General features: G+C 37.3%; 1 protein-coding gene, 1 long non-coding RNA gene and 1 pseudogene across 2 annotated transcripts; 1 reads left to right on the top strand and 2 right to left on the bottom strand.

Moving 5' to 3' along the window:
- Positions 1 to 1,935: 1,935 nt before the first annotated feature.
- LOC126617294 (uncharacterized) lies at positions 1,936 to 3,709 on the bottom strand. Its single transcript, XR_007621321.1, has 3 exons — positions 3,334 to 3,709; positions 2,779 to 3,040; positions 1,936 to 2,143 (listed from the first exon to the last, which is right to left on the bottom strand). It is a non-coding gene; the product is annotated as an uncharacterized LOC126617294 (long non-coding RNA).
- A 2,188-nt stretch (positions 3,710 to 5,897) lies between these two features.
- Positions 5,898 to 7,926, top strand: LOC126616512 (TMV resistance protein N-like). The gene is made up of 2 exons (XM_050284591.1): positions 5,898 to 6,401; positions 6,941 to 7,926. Exons 1-2 carry the CDS (start codon positions 6,235 to 6,237, stop codon positions 7,206 to 7,208), a joined length of 435 nt encoding a protein of 144 aa, XP_050140548.1. The 5' UTR covers positions 5,898 to 6,234; the 3' UTR covers positions 7,209 to 7,926.
- A 4,583-nt stretch (positions 7,927 to 12,509) lies between these two features.
- LOC126615982 (pentatricopeptide repeat-containing protein At2g37310-like) lies at positions 12,510 to 13,849 on the bottom strand (annotated as a pseudogene).
- Positions 13,850 to 23,428: the final 9,579 nt, after the last annotated feature.

The raw sequence follows: 23,428 nt of genomic DNA, 5'->3' as shown, positions 1-23,428 counted from the left end.
AATTCAAAATTTTGGATGTGAATATGGTTTCTTTCAAGAGTTTTGAATTTTTGGACTTGGGGGTTATATTGTTATTTCACTATCTGTGATGGAAATGTGATTTCGTGTAAGGGAAGGTAATTCGATAACAGCACAATATTTTGTATATATGTGAGAAATCCATTTTCTTGTCTTTTTTTCCGAGAAGAAATGTGATTAGTGGAGCGAAATATTAGAGGGACAAATAAATGGATGATCTAAGCATGAGGGCTGCTGATGCTTGCTATATATCAGTGGTGATGGTGAACTCAATGAACAGATCGTATTTTGGCAATGCTAACTTGGTGTTTGTAGGGTTGATGGTGATGGTGTTTTAGTGTTAAGTGAATTGACAGCAGTTTCTTATTTCATTGAGATTCTACCTTAAGATTAACTTGCTCTTGCATTCTCTTTCTCACCACCAAGTTCATTTTCAAGAATTCGTTAGAATAATCTTCTCTCTAATCAACTAAAGTCAAAGACCTTGAAGCGGTTCGGATGTTGGAGGACATTTTCCTCAAAGAAGATAGTAGGATGTACACAAGGGTATGATTAGCCCAGGATTGGTGCTTCAATAAAACCAAGTAAAGTAGCAAAACCTAGTGGAAAAAATGCTCCAAGTCGTAGGGAAAAATAGTACATTAAAATCAAGCGAGTATACTTCAGGATACTCTCCCTGAGTTTAACATAATTCCAAAGAGAACTAACAATGCTACAACTCGGAAAGTTTATGCATACCAATTCCTTGAACAAGCTTTTGAAATGTCGTATTCGACAAAGATTTGGTGAAGAGATTGGTCAGATTGTCCTAGGAATGGATTTTTGCTTGACTTTAATCTTTTGATGATCTTGTTGCTGATGAGAGAAAAAGAACTTTGTCACAATGTGCTAGGTGTTGTCTCCCTTGATGTATCCCTTCTTAAGGTGTTCGATACATGCTGCATTATCTTCAAAGATCGTTGTAGAAACGTTAACGACAGAAGAAAGTCCATAGGTGCTTCGAATGTGTTCCACAACTGCTCTTAGCTAGAAGCATTTCTGAGTAGCTTTATGCAAGGCGAGAATTTCATCATGGTTCAAAAAGGTGGCAACTAAGGTTTGATTGGTTGACATCTAAGATATTGTGGTGCGTCCAATGGTAAAGACATAACCCATTTGAGAGCGCGCCTTGTAGGGGTCGGATAAGTACCATGCGTAGGCATAACCAACAAGGCAAGAATCGTCTCGAGGACCGTAGAGTGAGGCACATCTCGAGGATTTGTAGGGATAGAATAAACCCAAGTCCGTCGTACGTATATTCAATTATTAATGAAATATCGATAAAAGATTCTACGAAGTCTTTGAATAAAAAAGACAAAGACAAAGTGAGGCCCAATGGGTTGGAGTTGGGCTATTTCCGTTTTTACCTGTTATGGCAAGCAGACATAAAAATGCAGTTTTCCGTCTCATCCAAAATTAGTTTCGCATTGATGTTGCCTGGGCTATTACAAATGAAGTATTTTCTCTAATGATGAGTTACCTCTAGGCCCTGTTTATTGAGCCTTGGATGTTGTTGAATGGCTGAGATTAGTACGTCGGTATTTTTACACTAAAGGAATAAGGAGTTCAATTAAATCACATAATTGACAACTTAATTTGGTATTGAATTCACCATCTACGAGATTCAAACCTAAAATCTCTCACTTCCAAATGAAGAGGAGTGCTATTGAGTGACATATGACTTATTACGCTTGAAGGTAATAAAAATGAAATGTACATGTCTCTATATGAAACTTTTTGTTGAATTTTTGAGGGAGTTGACCATTTTGGTCGCATTTTGTTCAAATAAGCCTCATTATTAGAATAATTGGACGAATTAGGGCAACAAGTTATAAGAAAATATAAGAATAAAAAAAATTCAAACTGAATGTACGCGGATCTATGTACGAACCACTAAATTGGAAGTTGATGGCAACACTCGCTTCCCTTGGTGTCTCATATCCGCCTTCCCTTTGCCTTTCGATGAAGGAGTCACCCCGGAGTCATCGTCAACATCTGCAAAACCTTTGTATTCTTGCTGCGGTGTTGCTTGCGTAGAAGGCTCAACTTCGTCAAACATGTTATTCTAGTAACGTGCAGTAATGGGCTGGACGACAAGCAGCATTCAACAAAATTGATGTTGCATAAGTTAGTACAATCAATTTTTTTTTTAAATGCAGTAAGTTTATTAAAATTGCAAGAACTTGCTGCGGGAGGATATGAAAAGGACATGTACATTTCCTTGAGCAAATATACCCTTCTTCAGCTTCTCATGTGACGGGTTTATATTGGTGTCCTAATGGCAAATTCGGGGCAAAAACTCAAGATTTTATAACGACCTTACTCGTTATAAAAACACGAAAGAGGATTCTCTCCGGATTCTCTTTGTGAGGATCTCGGGGATCCTCAAATTGTATCCGTTCATTGTATATCGTGCGATCAGTTTTTGTCATGTATTGTTCATCTTTAATTTTAAATAAAAGTATTTAAAATAATTTCTGATCGCACAATGTACGATGAACAGACACGATTTAAGGATCCTTAGGATCCTCACAAAGAGGATCCAGATATGATCCTTATTCTAAAAGGAACTTTAACGAAAAGCTCCTGATACTGTTCATTTTAACGAAAAACCACATTTTTACACTAAAAGTCTATCATGGTACTATTCACTTTACCTTTTATTTTGTCATTTTTGTTAAAACTCAAAGTTTTCAAGCTCTTTTTATTAGTTTTCCTTACTCTAATAAAAACGCAACCACTCCCGATCATGAACTCTGGAAGATTCCTCTTCAAAACAATCCAAATACGGTACGACGCCGGGCAGCCCTTGAAGCTTCCCCTTCAATCATGGTATTATTCACTTTATCTTTTATTTTGTCATTTTTGTTGAGTTGACTTGAACAAGGGCAGCCCTTGAAGCTTCCCCTTCAAAACAATGGGAAGATGACGTGCTCCTGAGCTTCAGAGGTGAAGACACGCGCCGGACCTTCACCGACAACCTCTACATTAAAGAGAGAAGGCGTCAATGTCTTCATAGACGAGAAAAAACTTCCAAGAGGCGAAAATATAAGAGACGAGTTGGTGGAAGCGATCAAACACCGATCCGCTAAGTACTAAAATTACAAAAACATGCACATAGTAAGACAAACATTGATCCGTTAAGCACTAAAATTACGATAACATTTAAACAAATAAATCGCAAAGTGTACGTAACTTAAATTGCAAAATTTAACAAAAAAATATAGTCAGATAAATGTTGTCTAGATATGACTTCACAAAAACGCACTATCTCACATAAACTATTTATCCATCGCTCTCTGGGTTAGGTTCAAATCAGGCCGTGCCTTCTCGAATCCCATCACCTTCAGAAGAGCGGGAATTGCAAAACAGAGATGTGCAAGTTCTTTCTTAATTTTTGGCCACCGTGACCTCGAGAAATGTGAATCATAAGTCATGATGGTGCGACATACAAGGTGGATATGATCCAATAATCAGTGGTCACCGTTCACGTGACATAGGATAAATACTTCGTCAACTTCCTCCCATAGACGCTCGTGTGGCGTAACACCTGCAATGCCTAACACGATATTGATCAAGTGCCTCGAAGGCATAAAAACAGGAGCATCTTTCGCTTTTGGCTTCCCCTTGGCCTCAACCATTGGTTTGGTGTTCTCAAAATCCGCAACTTCGTTTTTCAATTTTTCCTAGACCAATGCATTGCAACAAAAATAAAGATCTTCGCACATAAAACAAAAACAAAAGACATGTCCACCTATTTGTAAATCACAATGTATTCGTATTAGGAACAAAAGTAAACGGAATCGAGGGTAAGAATAACAACATAAAACTTACCCAGAAAAAATAGTCAGCAATTGTCCACCGATCTCCAAAAACTTTAGGATGGTCCAATGCTCGCTTCCTCAGAATGTAAAGGCCAACGTCAATGTGTGAATCCTAGTTGAAATGCATAGTAAAAGGCAATACTAAACACTTCTACTGACTTATAATGTGTGAAACAGAAAGTAGTTAAAAATTCAGAAAAAATACTTATGTTGCTGTGCAATCTACCCTCCGAATGGATGTGTGGTAAAACATTGCCGACCCACAGTAGCCAATGTGTATAAGTCCACTTTATCGCTAGTACCACACACAAAAAAGGTTGTTATTCCAACATGGATAGTTGTGGAATATTCAATTTTTTTAATTACCATCGAAAATGAATGTACCTCGGCGTTTTTTTTTTTTTTTTTTTTTTTTGTAGCATTAGAAAGGGGTGAAAGGGTGCACGAGTTACATTCCTTTACGCTTCCGCCACATTCCTTTACTGAGATCGGACAGACCGGCGGGCTTGTTCACTTCAACGGTTCCTCATTTGGCCCATTTTGCTCGCTCACCTCAGTTTCGTCATCTCCCTCTCGAAGATACACAATTTGCCCTTCTCCCAAGTCGCCATCTAATTTTAACTCTAATATATGCATGAGTGATTGGGCGACATCATTTGCATTGCAGGCTGAAACTATCGTGGGCAAGTAGACATCAAAATCTGGAAAAGTAACACCTCTTATCGATACGCCTTTGTCATTTCCTGCAGGCGAATTTTGTTCGGCGGTAGAGGTGTGAGTTGGAGTGAACGATGCATTTAGATCTTCGTAAACCAGGTCATGGCCTTGTGGAGGGGTATCAGATTTATCCAACTTGGTATCCGCCACTTCTTTTTTGCGTCCCGTTGTGTTTGTACCAACTTATTAGGGGTCGGGCTCTTCTGAAATGATTGACCGGCTGATTCGGCTCGTAGATGCTCAACCTTGGTAGCCAAGGCCCTTCCGGCACCCCGCTCGAACTCTAATTCCTCTAACATTGTCGTTAACCGGACCTTCATCGACTGTACGAACTCATCAAACTCTCTCCTTGGAACAAACTCATAATCCTATGTACGAATAATAATGATTTCATCAATTACCCTCGAAAGCGATATTCATTCACAGAAACAGTACAACAATGTGTCTAAATTCAAACTGTAATGTACGCGGATCTATGTACGAACCACTGAATTGAAAGTTGATGGCAACACTCGCTTCCCTTGGTGTCTCATATCCGCCTTCCCTTTGCCTTTCGATGAAGGAATCACCTCGGAGTCATCGTCAACATCCGCAAAACCTTTGTATTCTCGCTGCGATGTTGCTTCTCGAAGAAGGCTCAACTTCGTCAAACATGTTATTCTAGTAACGTGCAGTAATGGGCTGGACGACAAGCTGCATTCAACAAAATTGATGTTGCATAAGTTAGTACAATCAATTTTTTTTTTAAATGCAGTAAGCTTTTTAAAATTGCAAGAACTTGCTGCTGGAGGATATGAAAAGAACATGTACATTTCCTTGAGCAAATAGACCCTTCTTCAGCTTCTCATGTGACGGGTTTATATTGCTGTTCTGATGGCAAATCTGGGGCAAAAACTCAAGGTTTTATAATGACCTTACTCGTTATAAAAACACGAAAGAGGATTCTCTCCGGATCCTCTTTGTGAGGATCTCGGGGATCTTCAAATCGTGTCTGTTCATCTATATTGTGCGATAAGTTTTTGTCATGTACTGTTCCTCTTTAATTTTAAATAAAAGTATTTAAAATAATTTCAGATTGCACGATGTACAATGAACGGACACGATTTAAGAATTTCTAGGATCCTCACAAAGAGGATCCGGAGAGGATCCTTATTCTAAAAACACAACCACTCCCGGGTCATGAACTCTGGAAGATTCCTCTTCAAAACAATCCAAATACGGTACGACGCGTTTTTGAGCTGTTGAGTTGACTTGAACATGGTATTTCTCTATCATTTGGGCAAAAACCACAACCTCTGCCGGCAAAGAAGGATTGATTGATGGATGCCAGGGCAGCCCTTGAAGCTTCCTCTTCAAAACAATGGGAACATGACGTGTTCCTGAGCTTCAGAGGCGAAGACATGCGCCGGACCTTCACCGACAACCTCTACTGCGCATTAAAGAGAGAAGGCGTCAACGTCTTCATAGACGAGAAAAAACTTCCAAGAGACGAAAATATAAGAGACTAGTTGGTGGAAGCGATCAAACGGTCTAGGATCGCCGTTATTGTCTTCTCAAAACAGTACGCGGATTTGAGATGGTGTCTTGACGAGCTGGAGTATATCATGGAGTGTAGAACAAGCAAACGGTTTTGCCAATGTTCTATGATATTGATCCTTCACATGTTAGGCGTCAAACTGGCAGTTTTGCAGAGCCATTTCAGAAACATGAACAGCTCTTCCCTGAAGATAAGGTGCTGAGGTGGAGATTTGCTTTGAATGAAGCTGGAAATTTGGCTGGTGGCAATCTTGAAAACAATGATGGGTAATTCCTTGCACAGTCTACTTTTTGACTTCCTCATATTGAAAAATTGGCGGACATGATCATTTTCCAATCACAGAGTTGATTAGTATTCAGTATGTCGTACATATATGATGGACATGTTGTCACTATTTGATTGCCATAGAGTCGGTATTTGATTTTGATAAGTTCAGCAATTGAAACTTACTTTTTATCATTCTAGTCGATCTACTTTCTTTTCCATACCCTTTTACATCTCTGCATTTACGAATGTCATGTGTTGGCTTCTCAAGGAGGGCTTATAATTTTTCATATGACACATTGCAATGAAAATAAGTGAGAATCTGCAAACGCTGATCTAACTATCAATGTGGACGAATTGAGCTAATCACATGGATCAACATAATTTGCCGTTGCATTTGTTTGAATGACTGTTTTCAGAAGTTGAACAATGTATTTATTGAAATCTTATTCGATTCCAAAATCTGTTATCATACTAATGAATAATGTGTTAGTTGAGTTAAATCCTGGAGTTACATTTACCTTTGTATTTTAACTGCTAGGTATGAAGGACAGTTTATATGGAAATTTGTTGACGACATCACTAGAAGACTGAACAACACACACCCAGATGTAGCCGCCAACCAAGTTGGAATAGATTCTCGTGTACAACCCATCAGCGATGAGTTTGATATTGGAGGATCAGATGCTGTTCGTGTTATTGGAATTTTGGTTATGGTTGGAACGGGTAAGACAACAGTTGCACAGGCCATTGTCAGCAGATTTTGGGCTGGTTTGTTATTGCTGTGCTTTGAAAAAAAACTGCTGTGAGAATAAGCGGCTGTGCTGTGAGAATAAGCGGATGTAAAATAAATCAACAGAGTGTTTGGTAAACTTTTTCGTAAAAGTGTTTTTGGAAAAAAAAAGCAGTCTGATAGTGAGTCTTTTCATTAAAAGAGCACTGTAGCTCCGTGTGCTTTGAAAAAAAACCAGTTTTCCAAAGCTGCAAATAGCTGCTTCAGTTTTTTCCTTTAATTTCAGCTTATTCTCACAGCAGCTTCCAAAATAAGCCATTTTTTTTTTAGTTTACCAAACACCTAAAACCCTCACAGCTTTTTTTCATGGGTGCTTTTTTTTTAAGCACCTCACTCCCAAACCACCCCTTCATCAAAACTTTGAAGGTAACTGTGTCCTTTCAAAAGTGAGGGAAGGGGATATGGTAAAATTGCAAAACAAACTTCTTCGTAATATCTTGAAATTAGCCAAAGTAAAGGTAAGTACTGTCTATCAAGGGACCAAGGAAATAGAAAGAAGACTTGGCAGCAAAAAGATACTTGTTGTAGTTGATGACGTTGATTGTGTGAAACAATTACAAGAGTTAGCTATAAAACATGACACATTTGGTCCAGGGAGTAGAATTATTGTAACAGCAAGAGACGAACACTAGCTAAAGATGCTTAAAGTGGATAATATATGTAAGACACAATTAATGAATAAAGAAGAAGCTCTTAAGCTCTTTTGTTGCCATGCCTTTCCTGATAGTGGTCCTCCTGATCCAGAATTTCATGAACTCTCTTGCAAACTTGTTGATTACTGCGGAGATCTGCCACTAGCACTTGAGATTTTAGGTTCTTCTTTGTGTACAAAACTCAAAAGTGAATGGAAAAGTGCCTTGCGTAAATTGAAAAGACGTCATAATATGCAAATTCACGAAAAGCTTAAAATAAGCTATGATGGGCTGATTGACAATGTCGTGAAGGATATAATCCTTGATATATCTTGTTTCTTTATTGGAATGAACCAGGACTATGTCATGACAATATTGCTTGTACAAGTCTTGCTCCACACGGTAAGAGATGGAGTGCGAGTAAAAATGGTTGCTTTTTTTATCCTGGAAATGTTTTTCCTTCGTGGTGTAGGGGTGTCGACCTTAAGGATGAATTAGTTGTGCCACTAAGGGGTGGTTTGGGAGTGAGGTGCTTAAAAAAAAAGCACCCATGAAAAAAAGCTGTGAGGGTTTTAGGTGTTTGGTAAACTGAAAATAAAGGCTTATTTTGAAAGCTGCTGTGAGAATAAGCTGAAATCAAAGGAAAAAGCTGAAACTGCTATTTGCAGCTTTGGAAAACTGGCTTTTTTCAAAGCACACGGAGTTACAGTGCTCCTTTAATGAAAAGACCCACTATCAGACTGCTTTTTTTTCCAAAAGCACTTTTACAAAAAAGTTTACCAAACACTCTGCTGATTTATTTCACAGCCGCTTATTCTCACAGCACAGCCATTTATTCTCATAGCAGTTTTTTTTCAAAGCACAGCAATACCAAACCAGCCCTAAGTTTATTTAAAGGCGTTGACTGTATGCATCATCTTCTCTTCAGATAACTCCCAATCTGGTGATTATCTTTGCATTTCGTGTTGTGGTTTCTACCCAGCGCAAGGAGTTTTATCTATTGAGTCATAATTTATCCTATTATATCTTCCAAATTATACAGCATAACTCAATTGTGATTCATATTGGTGTCCAGATGAGCATAATTCCCACTCTTTTGGCCTGAAATTATACACCAATAAAATTAGTTAGGTCACCATTTTGGTACATTCCACTCTTAGGTTTGCAAATTCTACAAGCTGAATATAAATGGATGTCTATTTTGACATATTGTCCAATGAACCTACTTCTCAGGATGAGTGGACATCAATGTTTTAAAAGGCAAAGGCGAAGCCAAAGCATTTCATCAATAGCTTCACCTAGACGATATTACAATAATTTTAGGTACTGATGAGAGGCTATCCCATAGGTGAAGTTATCGATCAAACGCCTTGGTTTCACCTTCACCTTTTAAAACAATCAAACAAACATACGTACCAAACAATCAAATTTTTTTTTTTCTAATGCACATCATAATGAACTTACAAAAACTAACACTTTGTTTGGATACAGTAAAATAAAACAGAATTTCACTTAAACTAGGGAATTAGGATGGGAAAGCAGTTTTCCCACGTTTGGCAACCCTGCTGCGAGAGAAACGGCAAATTCCACGGGAAAAAAAGGGGGAAATCGGGGATGAACAATCCCGAGTTTAATTTCCATCAAAATAGGTGGAATTTCACAATTCCAACAACGGAGAGAATCCCAAATCCATCGGATGGAAATCTTGCAGGCGGCAAATTTCATGATTAGGGTGCCAAACTGGGATGATTGGCGCCAAAGTTTACAATAAAAAGGGCTTCACTCTGTTATAACTCACCAATCTTAGAAGGGACGCTCGTGCTTCATCTTCTTCCTTCATTCTAGGTCAGCCTCTTCTCTCTTCTCTCTTCTTTCTTGAATTATTACGGTTCGAATTATTATAGTATAGTCTATCTCTGCGTATAGGTTCAAATCATCAAGTGTATTATGTTTAATGAGTTCTGGTGATACTCATATGCTTGGGTGTTTATTAATTGGGTATACATATTAGTTGCGTTGCTTCGTCTGCGAATATGTGGGCTATTGTCATGGATGCAGGGACTGGCTTCACAGTTGTGAATTTTGGTGATACTCATATGCTTGGGTGTTTATTAATTTTTTTTTCCAATTGAATTGTGTATTCGGTCTAACCTTATCTGGGAAACAACTCAAGTCAAGAATCGGATTATAATCGTCTTGTTAATTAGTTGAATTATGACCGAACCTACATTTAAAACGAAAACAGGTTTATTCCGTTTGAACCTTAAAACTCTCCATTTGAGAAGTTCTGCCTGTGCTTCTGACTTTGTTGTTAGCCCACTTTAAAATATCAGCATCCGTCATCTCCTTTCCTTGGGAGTGAGATCGTAGATTTCTCAAAAGTTGAAGCATATTAAACCTCATCAACTACCATAGGAACGCTGAAAAAAAGATGAAAACAAACTTTAGTATTTGATAACAAATTAGATTTAGCACATAACCAGTTACTCCAGTAGATCTGTTAAGCTCAAAAGCTAAGGGAAAATTACCAAGTATGAGTTTCTTGTTTCCCTGCACTATATCATTTCCAGCTATGTTCACTAGTGAGAATTCTTTGTTCATATATTCAAACAGGTATGGAACATACTGATGTTGTAGACATGCTAACGAGGTTAAAGCGAAAGCGTGCTATAAATGAAGAGGAAAATAGGAAAAAGAGGAAAATTATTGTCGGTACGATTATATATTTTATTGTCATTGTCATGCATTGGTATAGTAAAAGTGTTCTTCTTAAAGAACCTTCAAATGATTGGGATCAAGAAAGACAATCTTTCCTCGGCCGATTGTTTAATGGAAAAGATTCAACTTGCATTGAACAATTACGAGTTAGCAAGAGTGCATTTAAACGGTTATGTGAGATTTTACAAGGGATTGGTGGATTAGTTTGCACTAGACATGTGTCCATTGAAGAATTTGTTGCAATTTTTTTGCATATACTTGCCCACAACTTGAAGTTTAGAGTTGTCGGTTTACACTATTATCGTTCCAAGGAAACAATTAGTCGGCAATTTCACAATGTGTTGCATGCAATGATGAAAATAAGTCAAGCATATGTGAAATATCAACCATGCGTTATTAGTTAGAATAAAAGTACTGCATGTCAGGAAAGTTCATTCACATTTGCACGTGTGCTTTATTGGGATTTTTCTACTTCAATCAAGTTTATCATATTATTACAGACTCATCACATTATTGCAGCTATTAATTGTTGGAACTTTTACTTTGATTATATTGTCTTAGTGAATGCTAATACTCTGATTCTTGATATGCTAGTGATATGCTTGATAGCTGTGATTGATTCTTTAGCAAGGATGTTTACATAAATACTTTCATTAGATTGTGCTGTGAATGCTAATACTCTGGTTGTTGGTCAACTCTGCTTTCTGGTTGTTGGTTTTGACATCTGCTTTCTGATTTGTAGTCATCTGCTTTCTGCTTTCTGGTTCAAAAGATGTGGAAGAAAATTTGGTGGTCTTTGTGTTAGGTATAGGATTAAAAAGAATTTGGAAGTGAGATGCTTAATGGCATTTGTGCTGCATTATCAACCTTGGTGTTGTTTATTAGGTTGGTGAAAGTAATAGTACAAATAATATTGAACATAGCAGTAACCTGTTTCCTTTCCCTTTTGATAGTTGCTTATACCAAGGTTAGGGATATATGGAATCAGCTCGGGAGTTGTTTGAGGGGTTGCCTGTAAAAGATATGGGTGTCATATTTTCTTAAGTAAAATTAGAGTGTAACTATATGCACTCTGTGGAATAACTGCCGAAGACGAAATTTAGTCTGTTTCTGGCATCAATGGTTACTGCAGAATCATTTTTCGTGCACCAACTAGTTTGAGCAATTCTTGAAAGAACCAAACATTCAAGCATTAATATGGCAGCTCCTGCCACCAATTAAATTTTGTGTTTTCAATAGATCAAGCACTGTGGCAACTTATTTCCCAGTTACGTATAGCAGTTGCCTTATTTTCCTTTTACCCATCTCCTTTGGCTTTCCTCTTGGCAGTCATATGAAAGCTCTTGATATCAATCCAAACGACGAATGGATAAGTGTAAGCAAGCACTCACAGACTAGACCTAGCTTGCCTTCATACCTTATTTTACTTTTCCCTTTGCGTCTGTAGTTCTGTTTCCTTTTGATAATGCTCGCAACATATTATGTTTCAAATGGCCATCTCCACAGATATATATCCTTTTCTAATTTTTTTTCTGCAATCGAATAATCTGATACGGTGATTGGTGTATTTCGTATGAGGGAGTGATAGATTTATAACCATTTTAACTTTTGATTCAAATTTGTATTCCTCTATTTAATACAAATTCTAGAGAATATCCAAACAATGAAATTTGGAATTCCCGTCATTTTGTAATTTCTATGTATCCAACATCCAAACGATGAAATTCATTTAACGGGAATTTAATTACTGTCAATTGTAATTCCCGTCATTTAAAATTCTGTGATAATTTAGAAATTCTCCATCCAAACATAGTGTAAAGGTGTATAGTCGATTTGGATTTTAGATGATTTTAATAGACTTTTTAAAAGACTTTTTTAAGTGACATGTTTCAAAAAAAAAAAAAATAATACACTCTACAATTCTTATATGGATTATGATAGATTTATATGGATTTCAATGGATTTGTATGGATTCTTTCATGGAATTCTTAGGATATTTAAATTCTCTTTCAGTAACACTATGTGTTTCAGATTTGAGAAATACGATATTGTAGGAAGAATGTTTGACAATGTCATAGTATATTGTATTTGGTTTGCAATCACATGCCTGCATTTCACGAATTAAATCCAAGGCTTCTTCATGCCGGTTATTCTGAATCGGAGCTGAAATCACAGCATTCCAAGTACTTAACTTTGGCTTCTTATTATCTCGAAGAACATCCATGGCTTTGTCAACAAACCCGTGAAGCATGTACCCGAAACTAATGAGCCATAAGTGACCTCATCCTTTTCACTCATCTCACTGCATAATTCGTGAGCACCCAAGCTACCACATCTTGTATTACAAAGAAAAACACACGTCTCGATCTGATACTCATTCACAAACTGATGAACTTCCATACCGAGCATAAGGTCATTTGACCGTAAACATGCCTGCAAGAAACTTATCAGTGTCAACCCAACATGCCTAAACATAACATCTCCCTGTACAACTCTTTACACTCCTCATTATACCCGGCCTGAGAAGGCTCCAAAAGCATCTTATTCCACGACAGAATATCTCATTCTGGCATCCTATCAAATAAAGCTATCGCCAAACCAACCTCATCACATCTCGAGTAGTAAGTAATTAAAGAATTAACAACAAAAACATCCGAATCAAACCCAAGACGCAGAACAAAACAATGAACCTCCTTAGCCAATTTTGAACCCGGAAGCAAAGCGCCCAGAGCCTTCAACACACACGTCACGGTAAACTTCGGGCACGCTTGATCCGAACATGAAGATACCATAGCCGGAAACAGCTTCAGGGTGTCGACGTGCGCATTGTTAAGGGAATACCAATGAGCATGGCGTTCCAAGAGAAGGCGTTTTGGTGGGGAATTTGGTCGAACACCTTGCGGGCATACTTGAAGTTACTGGATTTGGAGAAGAAACATATGAGCTTTGAGGCCAGCAAGTTGCCGGGTGTGACGGAGAAGAGGACAAGGCGGACGTGGAGCTGCTTGGCCGGACCAACCAGGCGGCGCACCGTACATTGTTGGATGAGGTGGCCATAAGCTCTGCAGTCGAGCCCGTCGAGTCCATGGAGATTTTGAAGGGCTCGTTGGACGTTTGGTGGCCGAGATTTGAATGTTCAATGGCTTTGTTGACAACATTCATTTGTTTTTTCTCACAAAAGCCCCATGGAGGTTTTGAAGGCCTCTTTGTTCCGACCTTAGCCGCCGCAATTGGATTTGGAAATCGGTTGGATTCTTGGTATTTGGTATTTATAGTACCCAGACTTAAATCCATCAATATTCTTTGCCTATTAATATTCTTGCAATCTTTAGCATTTTCACTAAATCTAGACATTTATAGACTTTTTTTACTTTTATTTTTAATTTTTAATTGGCTACCTCTGATTTCGATTTAAAATCCTTTTGAATCCTTATTTATATGGATGCAAATTTCCGTCATTTCTTCCTTTAATGAAAATGCACATACAAAATAATAACACATTCGATTAAGGCCAAAAGTCTTACGCGTCCATGATGAATGGGGGGGGGAGAGCTTTGGCTGAAGAATCTTTGATGTCAAAGTTAGAATTCTGAAAAAAAAAAATGTGTTTTAGGAGTTTGTGGGTAGCAAATAACTTAGCATTTTAGTGGGATAAGAGGGGTATTTATAGGAGAGTGGTTGGCCCTTTGGGTGGAGAGTGGCCGACCATATTTGGTGATAATGGGTGAATAATTGCCAGATATGATATAAATTCAATTGGATTCAATTGTCAACTGTTCCTATCGGAATTGGAAATAGGATTGACTATGGATTCGAGCCATAACACATGGTTTCAGAAAATCGTACAATTTAAGTTTTGAGAGTTACATTTTGAATAAAATCAAAAAACATTCAACAAGAGATCGTAACAAACGATTTCGTGTACTTGTCATTTGTTTTCTGCTATAAAATTACTCGTGTACTTTTTCTATGAATAAAAACCTTTAATATTAGTAAAACAGTGTACAATATAACTTTGATAATTTGTTTCCTTCGATATTGTATAAGTTCAGTTCAGTGTGAATGTCCTACAGAAAAGTAGGAAGTTAACAAGATAACTTTGATGACCATGAATATTGTGAATGAACATGTTGTTACAAACTCAGTGTCCCCTATAGAGGTATTGCCTTGTATGCTATCCTGTTTAAATACACAAAAAAATAGTATCAAATCCTCGTTTATTTACAAAGAATCTTACACCTCAATTATTTGTTAACAACCATACAACTCAATATCAATAGGCAGAGTAGTACATGCTAACAAACCTGCGATGCATTTTCAGGTCCAACCTCCAAAATATTTTGTCGCTTTCCAATGTTCATTTCAAGGGACATAACCAAACCTTCTCTAAGACGATCAATGGCTGGATTTGTAACCTGCAAAGAAGAAAATGAATAACCAATGGAAGAAAAAAAAAAAAAAAGAATATGAAATTAACATTAGAAAAAAAAAAACTATTACTTGCAAACGATCCTCAATAAAAATAAATAAATCAATAACTATAACATCAAAAACATAATTATTCATTATCCACAATAAAGAATGCATAATAAAGAACTATCACACCAAAAAAAATGAAAGTGAAATGAACAGAAACTCTAAGTTTCTCACAATTTTCATGAAAGACAATAAACTTTCATGAGATCAGTCTCTCTTTCTTGCTCGGTCCTCATGACAACTGAAAAGATGGACAGCTATCCCGCACCACCGATGAAACATAGTTGAGGCCATAAGGGTCATGCACCCCCCTTCCTCCCCACACCCAAGGTTTCATAGTTCCCTTGACACCATAGCCATGGGATAATTGTATTTCACAAATGCTACTCATACAAAACTTTCATACAGTACATAAATTGGGAAGAATCAACCTTGTGACAACTTAATTTCTGGCATTATACTGACTAATATGCAGTAAACTTCATATATGGTTTACTTTGAGAATAAATATTTCGTGTAACAATCGTCCAGCTTCAATTAAACACATACTCTCCCATGCATTTGAATGTACACATAGAAACTAAATAACCGCCACTTGTGTATTAAAAACCCTACTATTGGTGTATTAAATATAAATGCTCACTTTTTGTATCTTTCACCCAAAGATACACACGTAACCACACGTATGTTTCATCGGATTACCAAAAATATTATGAATTAATCAAATAAACACACCAAAACTAGCAATGAAGGATATCACCTGAACAAAATCCAAAACTCTTTTACAATCCTTATCGACTATAAGTATATGCTCTGTTATTCTCATGCTTTGAGCAAATTTGTTCTTTTAAATAATCTTAAGCATTTTTAACACGTGTTTCCTTCTCTTTTTTCCTTGATGACTCCATAAAATAATCTTAAGTTTCATCGCTACTACAGTGTCGCACTTGCTGTGGACAGTCCTGAATTGTTCAATCGGATTGTAGAAGCATTTTCGTCCAAGGTTGTCATGAAATTTGTAATTTTGCTTTGGGGGGAGAAGTCAAGCCTGGGTCGAGAGAGTCGTAAGAGTATGCTCGACTTTAATGATGCCCGTGCAGGGATGAAACCAAAGATTTGTATGAAGTGGGGCATCCTCATACAACAAAGTTACAATTATAAGGCTAAAAAATTTACTAAACAAACACTTATATATTAATCTATAATGTTTTTCATACAAAACACTATCATTGTTGGCGAAATCAGTCATATTGATACTAGGAGAAATGCTAAAGAGACTCTCTCAAAGTGGGACTCTCCGCCACCTCATGTTTTTGGCGCACTTTTTAATAATGTTGGTATGGGGATTGTGCTAAAAATATGAGGTGACGGAAAGTCCATGGAGAGGTCCATTTTTGGAAGAGCGTCCTTAGCATTTCTCTTGATGCCAATTAACATATAGGGTTTAATTTTTATTTTAATTAGGGTTGGTCATTGAGATGCAAAATTGTACAATTTTTCTGCACCCACACACACACAAGAGTGGGGGCATCCGCCCCCTCTAGGCCTATAGTGCCTTCGTCCCTGCCCGTATGTCATCCCTCTGTCTTTGCTAGCAGTTTCTTTTTTGCTTTAAGATAGTACCAAAGATCTAGGATGCTAGGGCTTCAGTAACCTTAGTTTAAACAGTCTATTAGGAGACCTCGTATTCAGTCTATTACTAATTTCATGCCAGTAATCAGATTATAGAGTTTCTCAGAGAAAAACAAACCCAAAAATCAACAAAACCCTAGCAGCAAAGAAACTGATGAACAGCCGTAGGGATCCTTGTGATCCCTAAAAGATGAATATGAATATAGAAGTTTAAATAACGCAGCAAATGCAAGATTAAATAATTATCGATGTCGTCGAAATCACTAAAATAATGAAAACTATGAAGTCATACCTCATGTAAAACTTCCGAAACATAGATTTCGTGTTCCATTTGTCCAAATCAATTTTTCTCAATCAACATGTTTGTAGTTTCATTGGTTAGGGTTTTGTTCAACAATGGAGGGTGAAAGAGTTTTGATAGTTGAGAAGATAAATAATACGCTAAAAGTGATTTGGGGTGTATTTAGAAATATTTTTTTTTAAACCTAATAAGGTCAAAATTGTCATTGTATAGTGGGGTAAAAAAGTCATTTAATATTAAATTTTAATGTGGGGTACATTCAACATTTTGTGAGGTGCTAATAAAAAAAGTCATATCTTATTCCTTTTTAAATTTGAATTACTGTGCAAGGCAAGTAAACCTAGCAATCGGAAACATCATCACATAAAAATAGAGAAATATATATTAACGAAGCAGAAGCTATGGTCATTGTGAAGGAACCAGAAGGCCACGGTGGCATGATCAAGATCGTCATTGTGGTTGCATGAGCAGATAATCTCTCTTTCGTTCTTAGTTCCGGCATTTATGTGTTATTGCATCATATTTTGCTTTACTATTTAGCATGTGAGTTTGTTCGTTTATGTACCATATATTGGCTTTGAGTTATTTTGTTTTTTGTGGTTATACTAGTGAAAACTATGAAATAACCTTAATCTTATCTGTATCCAATAATTCAAAATTTTGGAAGTGATTATGGTTTCTTTCAAGAGTTTTGAATTTTTGGACTTGGGTTATATTGTTATTTCAGTATCTGTGATGGAGATGTGATTTCATGTAAGGGAAGGTAATTCGATAACAGCACAATATTTTTATATATGTGAGAAATCCATTTTCTTGTCATTTTTTCAGAGAAGAAATGTGATTAGTGGAGCGAAATATTAGAGGGACAAATAAATGGGTGATCTAAGCATGAGGGCTGCTGATGCTATATATATCAGTGGTGATGGTGAACTCAATGAACAGATCTTATTTTGGCAATGCTAACTTGGTGTTTGTAGGGTTGATGGTGATGGTGAGATGTGTTTTATACCAGCTAGTAGATGGTGTTTTAGTGGTTGCATTGAGATTCTACCTTAAGCCTAACTTGCTCTTGCATTCTCTTTCTCACAAAGGATGAAATAGATCCTCTATATTTTGTTCTATATACCGAACTATCGACTATGCTGATCTCTGATAGGATAGCAGATTGAACTCATATATTTATCACTTGTTTTTACTTGAAATATTTGTTTTTTCCTTAATTCTGAAATACTATTAAAATTGTTTATTCAACATCCGGAAAATCTAATGCAATTGCAATGCTTTAGTTGTGCGTAAATCATTTTTGCCAGTCCACGTTTGGTATGTGGTCCTAATGCAAAAATACATTGTTGCACTTTATTAGAATTAGACTAAAAATTGTTAGGTTCGCTTGATGTAGATGATGAAAAATAAATGAAATTTCAGATCGAGCAATATTTTCAGTTCTATTTGCTATTTTTGATTCAGAATTTGATTTTGGTTGTGCTTATTTCACTCTTTTACTAGTTGCGTAATGTAGGAAAGGATGAATATGGTTGGAGTTGGGTTGATGAACATTCCATTCCCCTTATTTGTCCCTACTACCACTATCTTTACCATCTTCTCACAGTTTTATCGCTAAATTGAATGGTAAACTGTAACGCTATCTAGTAAACCTAAAAAACATGTGCTCAATTGCACATTGACTGGACATGATTTTGTTGCTAATATGATTGAACAATCCCATTACTGGAAACGGAAGCAAAAGATATGAACACTGCTTTTATCTACTAATAAGTCGAAGACTTAAGAATGAAAAGCAACATTGCTAATGCAATAGCCGTGACAATGGCATATTGGCAATGCATACAATGCTAATTTGGTATTGGCAGTGTGAGAGTCAAGGATGGAGATGTGATTTTGCAGCTGTTGGTGTTACCTTGGTTGTAAATGAGTCGGTTGTAGTTTTTTGCCTATTTTTTGACGACGTTTTTGTACACTTTTCTTTATGAAGGATGAAAACACAGTTATTTCTCAAACTTCAGGCGTAGCAGACTATGTAAGATGAAGTACCCATAAGTTTTCTCACCAAAAAGAAACGGGTATATAATTGGATCGCTCGTTATAAACACCTTGAACATTTTTTATTTTGCCCTGAAATTTTCCATTATCTAAGTGTCATTTTATGTACTCGTGCTTTTACTGTTGTTAATTTTGTGTCCTTGTTATAGTGTGGATGAGGGACCCTAAATTATTATGAAACTTTAGACTCAATTGTTAAAAATACATTATGGGAACACTATGACTCCAAACTACTCAAGCACTACAAAACTACTACTTGAACATTATAAATGCACTACGTAAACACTTTTCCTACCAAATGTATTGCATCTAGTCATTTTTTAAGTTCCTATATCCGTATTTTGTAGTGCATTCCTACCAAATTAGGCTTAAATTCCATGCAACTTTAAGTCCCTCTTCCAAACGCCTTTAACTGGTATATCGAACATTTCCGCTGCAACTCTAGTAGTTGCAAGGGAGAGGTAAAGTATCTAATTATGCACCAAGTAAAAACTCTCTCCTTTTCCATAATGAAAAGTTTATTTCCCTCCAAACAAACAGTCGAAATAGGAATACTGGTGCATGCATTCAATCCTGTTGGAATTAAATAGAATTTGGTTTTGATCGAATGGTTGAGAAGGAAGAAACCAACAGTTAAGTGAATGCTTAGTCTCATAGGACAAGTGTATGCTTTAGATTACTGTTTGTGAATCAAGGGCTGATATTGCTCTAGAGTAGCTTGTAAGACGAAAGTCCAATGTGTTGATATAAAATGAAAATATATGTGCTTGCTCCAGAGAGAGAGCACTGCACATTCCTCTGAAATTCCTAATTCTTGTTCCTTGTCAATTTCCAGAAATACATCATACCAACTACAAATTAACACACAAGAATTTATCATGGTATCAGAGTATAGGTTCTGATCAATTTCAGGACTGGGCGTTTTGTGTGCTTCATATCTCTGAAAAGAAAAGGGGAAAAACAAACCCAGGTTTTGAAAAACCTCATCTGTTCTTACAAAGTCTCACATGGCTACCTCGAGCAATGGAGGAGATCTGAGGGCTCCTATCTTTAATGGGTCCAACTATGATTTTTGGTCCATCAAGAAGAAGACCATATTCAAATCACATGATCTCTGGAATTTGGTGGACAAGGGTTTTGAAATCGCAGAAACTGAAGATGAGTCTAACGATGAAGATCAACAGTCTGTGAAGAAAATGTCAATGAAGGTTAATGAAACCAGAGATGCAAAAGCTCTTAGTGTCATTCAAGGGGCAGTGTCTGATGAGATTTTTCCTCGAATCTCAAACTTTGAAACCTCAAAGGCTGCGTGGGATGTTCATCAACAAGAATTTCGTGGTGATAAAAAGGTTAGATCTGTCAAACTACAATGTTTAAGGAGAGATTTTGAGTACACTAGGATGAATGATGGTGAAGCTCTATCTGTTTATTTAACAAGAATGACTGACATTGTGAACCAAATGAAAACTCTTGGTGAAGAACTGTCAAACCAAAGATTAGTGCAGAAGATACTTATTATAGCTTGCCTAAATCCTATGATTCCATCGCATCTATTATAGAAGAAACTAAGGACCTTGACTCCATTGAGGTTCAGGATGTGATTGGTACATTGAAAGGCTATGAGCAGAGGTTAAACATGCACTCTGAAAACTTAGCTGAAAAGGCTTTTGCTAGCCTAAGTGTGGCTGAGGGAGATAGCAGTTACAAGGCTCAGGGGAACAACTCAAATCAAAAGAAATTCTGGAAAGGAAAAGGGAAGAAAGTTTTTGTAGGTGAAGCTTTAGTGTTGAAGTTTTTGTATTGAAGCTTTGTAGGTGAAGCTTTGGAGTTGAAGCTTTTGTTAGGTACCATGAATTGATTTTGCTTCACACTTTCTTGATCAAGAGTGTTTGAAGCTTTTGAGAATTGCAGTTGCCCTCCATTTGTTGAAGCTTTGTAGGTGAAGCTTTGAGGTTGAAGCTTTGTTAGGTACCATGAATTGATTTTGCTTCACACTAGCTTGATCAAGAGTGTGTGAAGCTTTTGAGAATTGTAGTTGCCCTCCATTTGTTGAAGCTTTTGTAGGTGAAGCTTTGAGGTTGAAGCTTTGTTGGGTACCATGAACTGATTTTGCTTCACACTATCTTGATCAAGAGTGTGTGAAGCTTTTGAGAATTGTAGTTGCCCTCCATTTGTTGAAGCTTTTGTGGTGAAGCTTTTGTGTTGAAGCTTTGTAGGTGAAGCTTTGAGGTTGAAGCTTTGTTGGGTACCATGAATTGATTTTGCTTCACACTATCTTGATCAAGAATGTGTGAAGCTTTTGAGAATTGTAGTTGCCCTCCATTTGTTGAAGCTTTTGTGGTGACGCTTTTGTGTTGAAGCTTTGTAGGGTACCATGAATTGATTTTGCTTCACACTATCTTGATCAAGAGTGTGTGAAGCTTTTGAGAATTGTAGTTGCCCTCCATTTGTTGAAGTTGTTGAATTTCCCAATTTCCTCTTTTTTTTTTCTTTTTTTTTTTTTTTTGGGAAAACTAGAAATTTTAAAATGTGGGAGAGACAACATATACAAATTTTTCTTCCACATTGTTGAGCAAGAGATTGTGATGCAAGCCACACCTTGTAGTAGTCGAAGGTTTGGATGAACCATATAAATTGAATTTGCTTTGAACAGTCTTGATCAAGAGTGTGTGAAGCTTTCTACGAGTTGTAGTGTTTGCATTGTTACAAAGGAGAAATGTCTGAAGCAGATGCAAAAGGGCTGAAGAGTTTGATCTTCGTATACCATGCACTGAATCCATTGTTGGCTTGCAATAAGACTTTGTTGGTGACTATAACTCTTGTTAGGCATAAGTGCTCCCCTAGTTGACTTGTAAAGCTTGAGGGTTTTTGATTATTTGTGAATGCTAGGAGTTACATGTACAAGTTGTACCACTCGTCTTCTGGTTGGTGGAATGAATGGTGAGTTGCTTTCATCACTTGGTTGGTGGTACAAGGTGAGTTCCTTCATCACCTTTCATCACATTTCATCACCTGGTTAGTGGCACGAAGATGAGTTCCTTCTTCACCTGGTTGGTGGCATGAGTGGCAAGTTGCCAAATGATATTAGAGTACGGGTTTACATTTCATCACCTGGTTGGTGGCATAAAGGAGAGTACAGGTTGTAAATTTCATCACCTGGTTGGTGGGATGAAGATGAGTTCCTTCTTCACCTGGTTGGTGGCATGAGTGGCAAGTTGTCAAATGATATTAGAGTATGAGTTATACATTTCATCACCTGGTTGGTGGCATGAAGGAGAGTACGGGTTGTACATTTCATCACCTGATTGGTGGTATGAAGATGAGTTCGTTCTTCACATTTCATCATCTAGTTGGTGAGAATAAGGGCAAGGTGTCGAGGCACATTGTAGTAAGTGTCCAATGACACAAAGTATGTTGAACCCTTTCGAAGCACAGTTGGCTTATGTATGGATGTGTTGGAATGTATGATGTTTATGTATGAATGTGTTGGAATGTATGATGTTTATGTTGATTGACATGAGTGATGCTTATGAATGTTTTGCTATTCTTTCGATATGTGAACCATGTTGGTTGTAACACTTAGTATCACATACTTTGTGTCAAAGTACGCATGTTGAAGCTCTGAGTTGGAGTATAGGGGTAGGTCAGCATAGACCAAGTGCTCTAGTGCTAAGAATGCAAAAGACTCAGAAGAAGTTGTCTGAATTCCCTCTTCTTTAAATATTTGCCGAATGGCTTTTGTGACAAGAGATCTCAATCATTTGTAATGTGTATGCCTTCTTATAATAGCATTTCCTTCAATACCTATTCCTCCACTTTGAAAGAGTGAGGCTTGGCCCCATAGTCATAATAGTCGACGGTACGTTCACCCCTGGTTGTCTTGATACGAATTTTTATCCCTCTTGTTGTAATGGGCTTGCTGAGAGTAAAAATCATTCCTCTTACCAATAGACAAATACGTTTGGTGACTTAGCGAGTAGCTAAATGAGGCAAGAGATGATGCAATGGGTGTCTGAATGGCCAAGATCTCCTCACTTGGTAAAACTTGACTTCCACTTCCCACTTGTTGATAGGGGTTAACCATATGGGGGTTCCCTTGGTATGTCCTTGCTTCGGCGAATGCGTGGTTGTAAGCATGTGCCATCACCTCAGAGTAAGTCTTCCAAGTGTTGGCATTGATCATGTACTTGAAGAAACAATCACGTAGGCCTGCCGTGTAGGCTTTGAGGGCGGTCTTGTCATCTGCCTCAGCGCAGCGAAGATACTCATGGCTGAAGCGACCGGCATACTCTCGTAGTGACTCGTCCGGCTTATGGCGAATAGTGTACAAGTCATATGCAGAATGTAAGTGATCGGTCTGGAAGATGTGTTGAGAGACAAACAGTTTCCTTTGTTCCTTAAATGAGTCTACTGTCT

This window comes from Malus sylvestris, chromosome 3, assembly GCF_916048215.2.
Source record: "Malus sylvestris chromosome 3, drMalSylv7.2, whole genome shotgun sequence".
NCBI classification, from domain to species: Eukaryota; Viridiplantae; Streptophyta; class Magnoliopsida; order Rosales; family Rosaceae; genus Malus; species Malus sylvestris.
Note: the sequence above shows the minus strand (reverse complement) of the source record. Positions and strands in the feature narration are given on the sequence as shown.

Excerpts from the sequence above, each read along its gene's own strand:
- LOC126616512 (XM_050284591.1), top strand. The coding sequence starts at position 6,235 with ATGTTCTATGATATTGATCCTTCACATGTTAGGCGTCAAACTGGCAGT. Across the intron at positions 6,402-6,940 it reads AATCTTGAAAACAATGATGG|GTATGAAGGACAGTTTATAT; the intron begins GTAATTCCTTGC and ends TTTAACTGCTAG.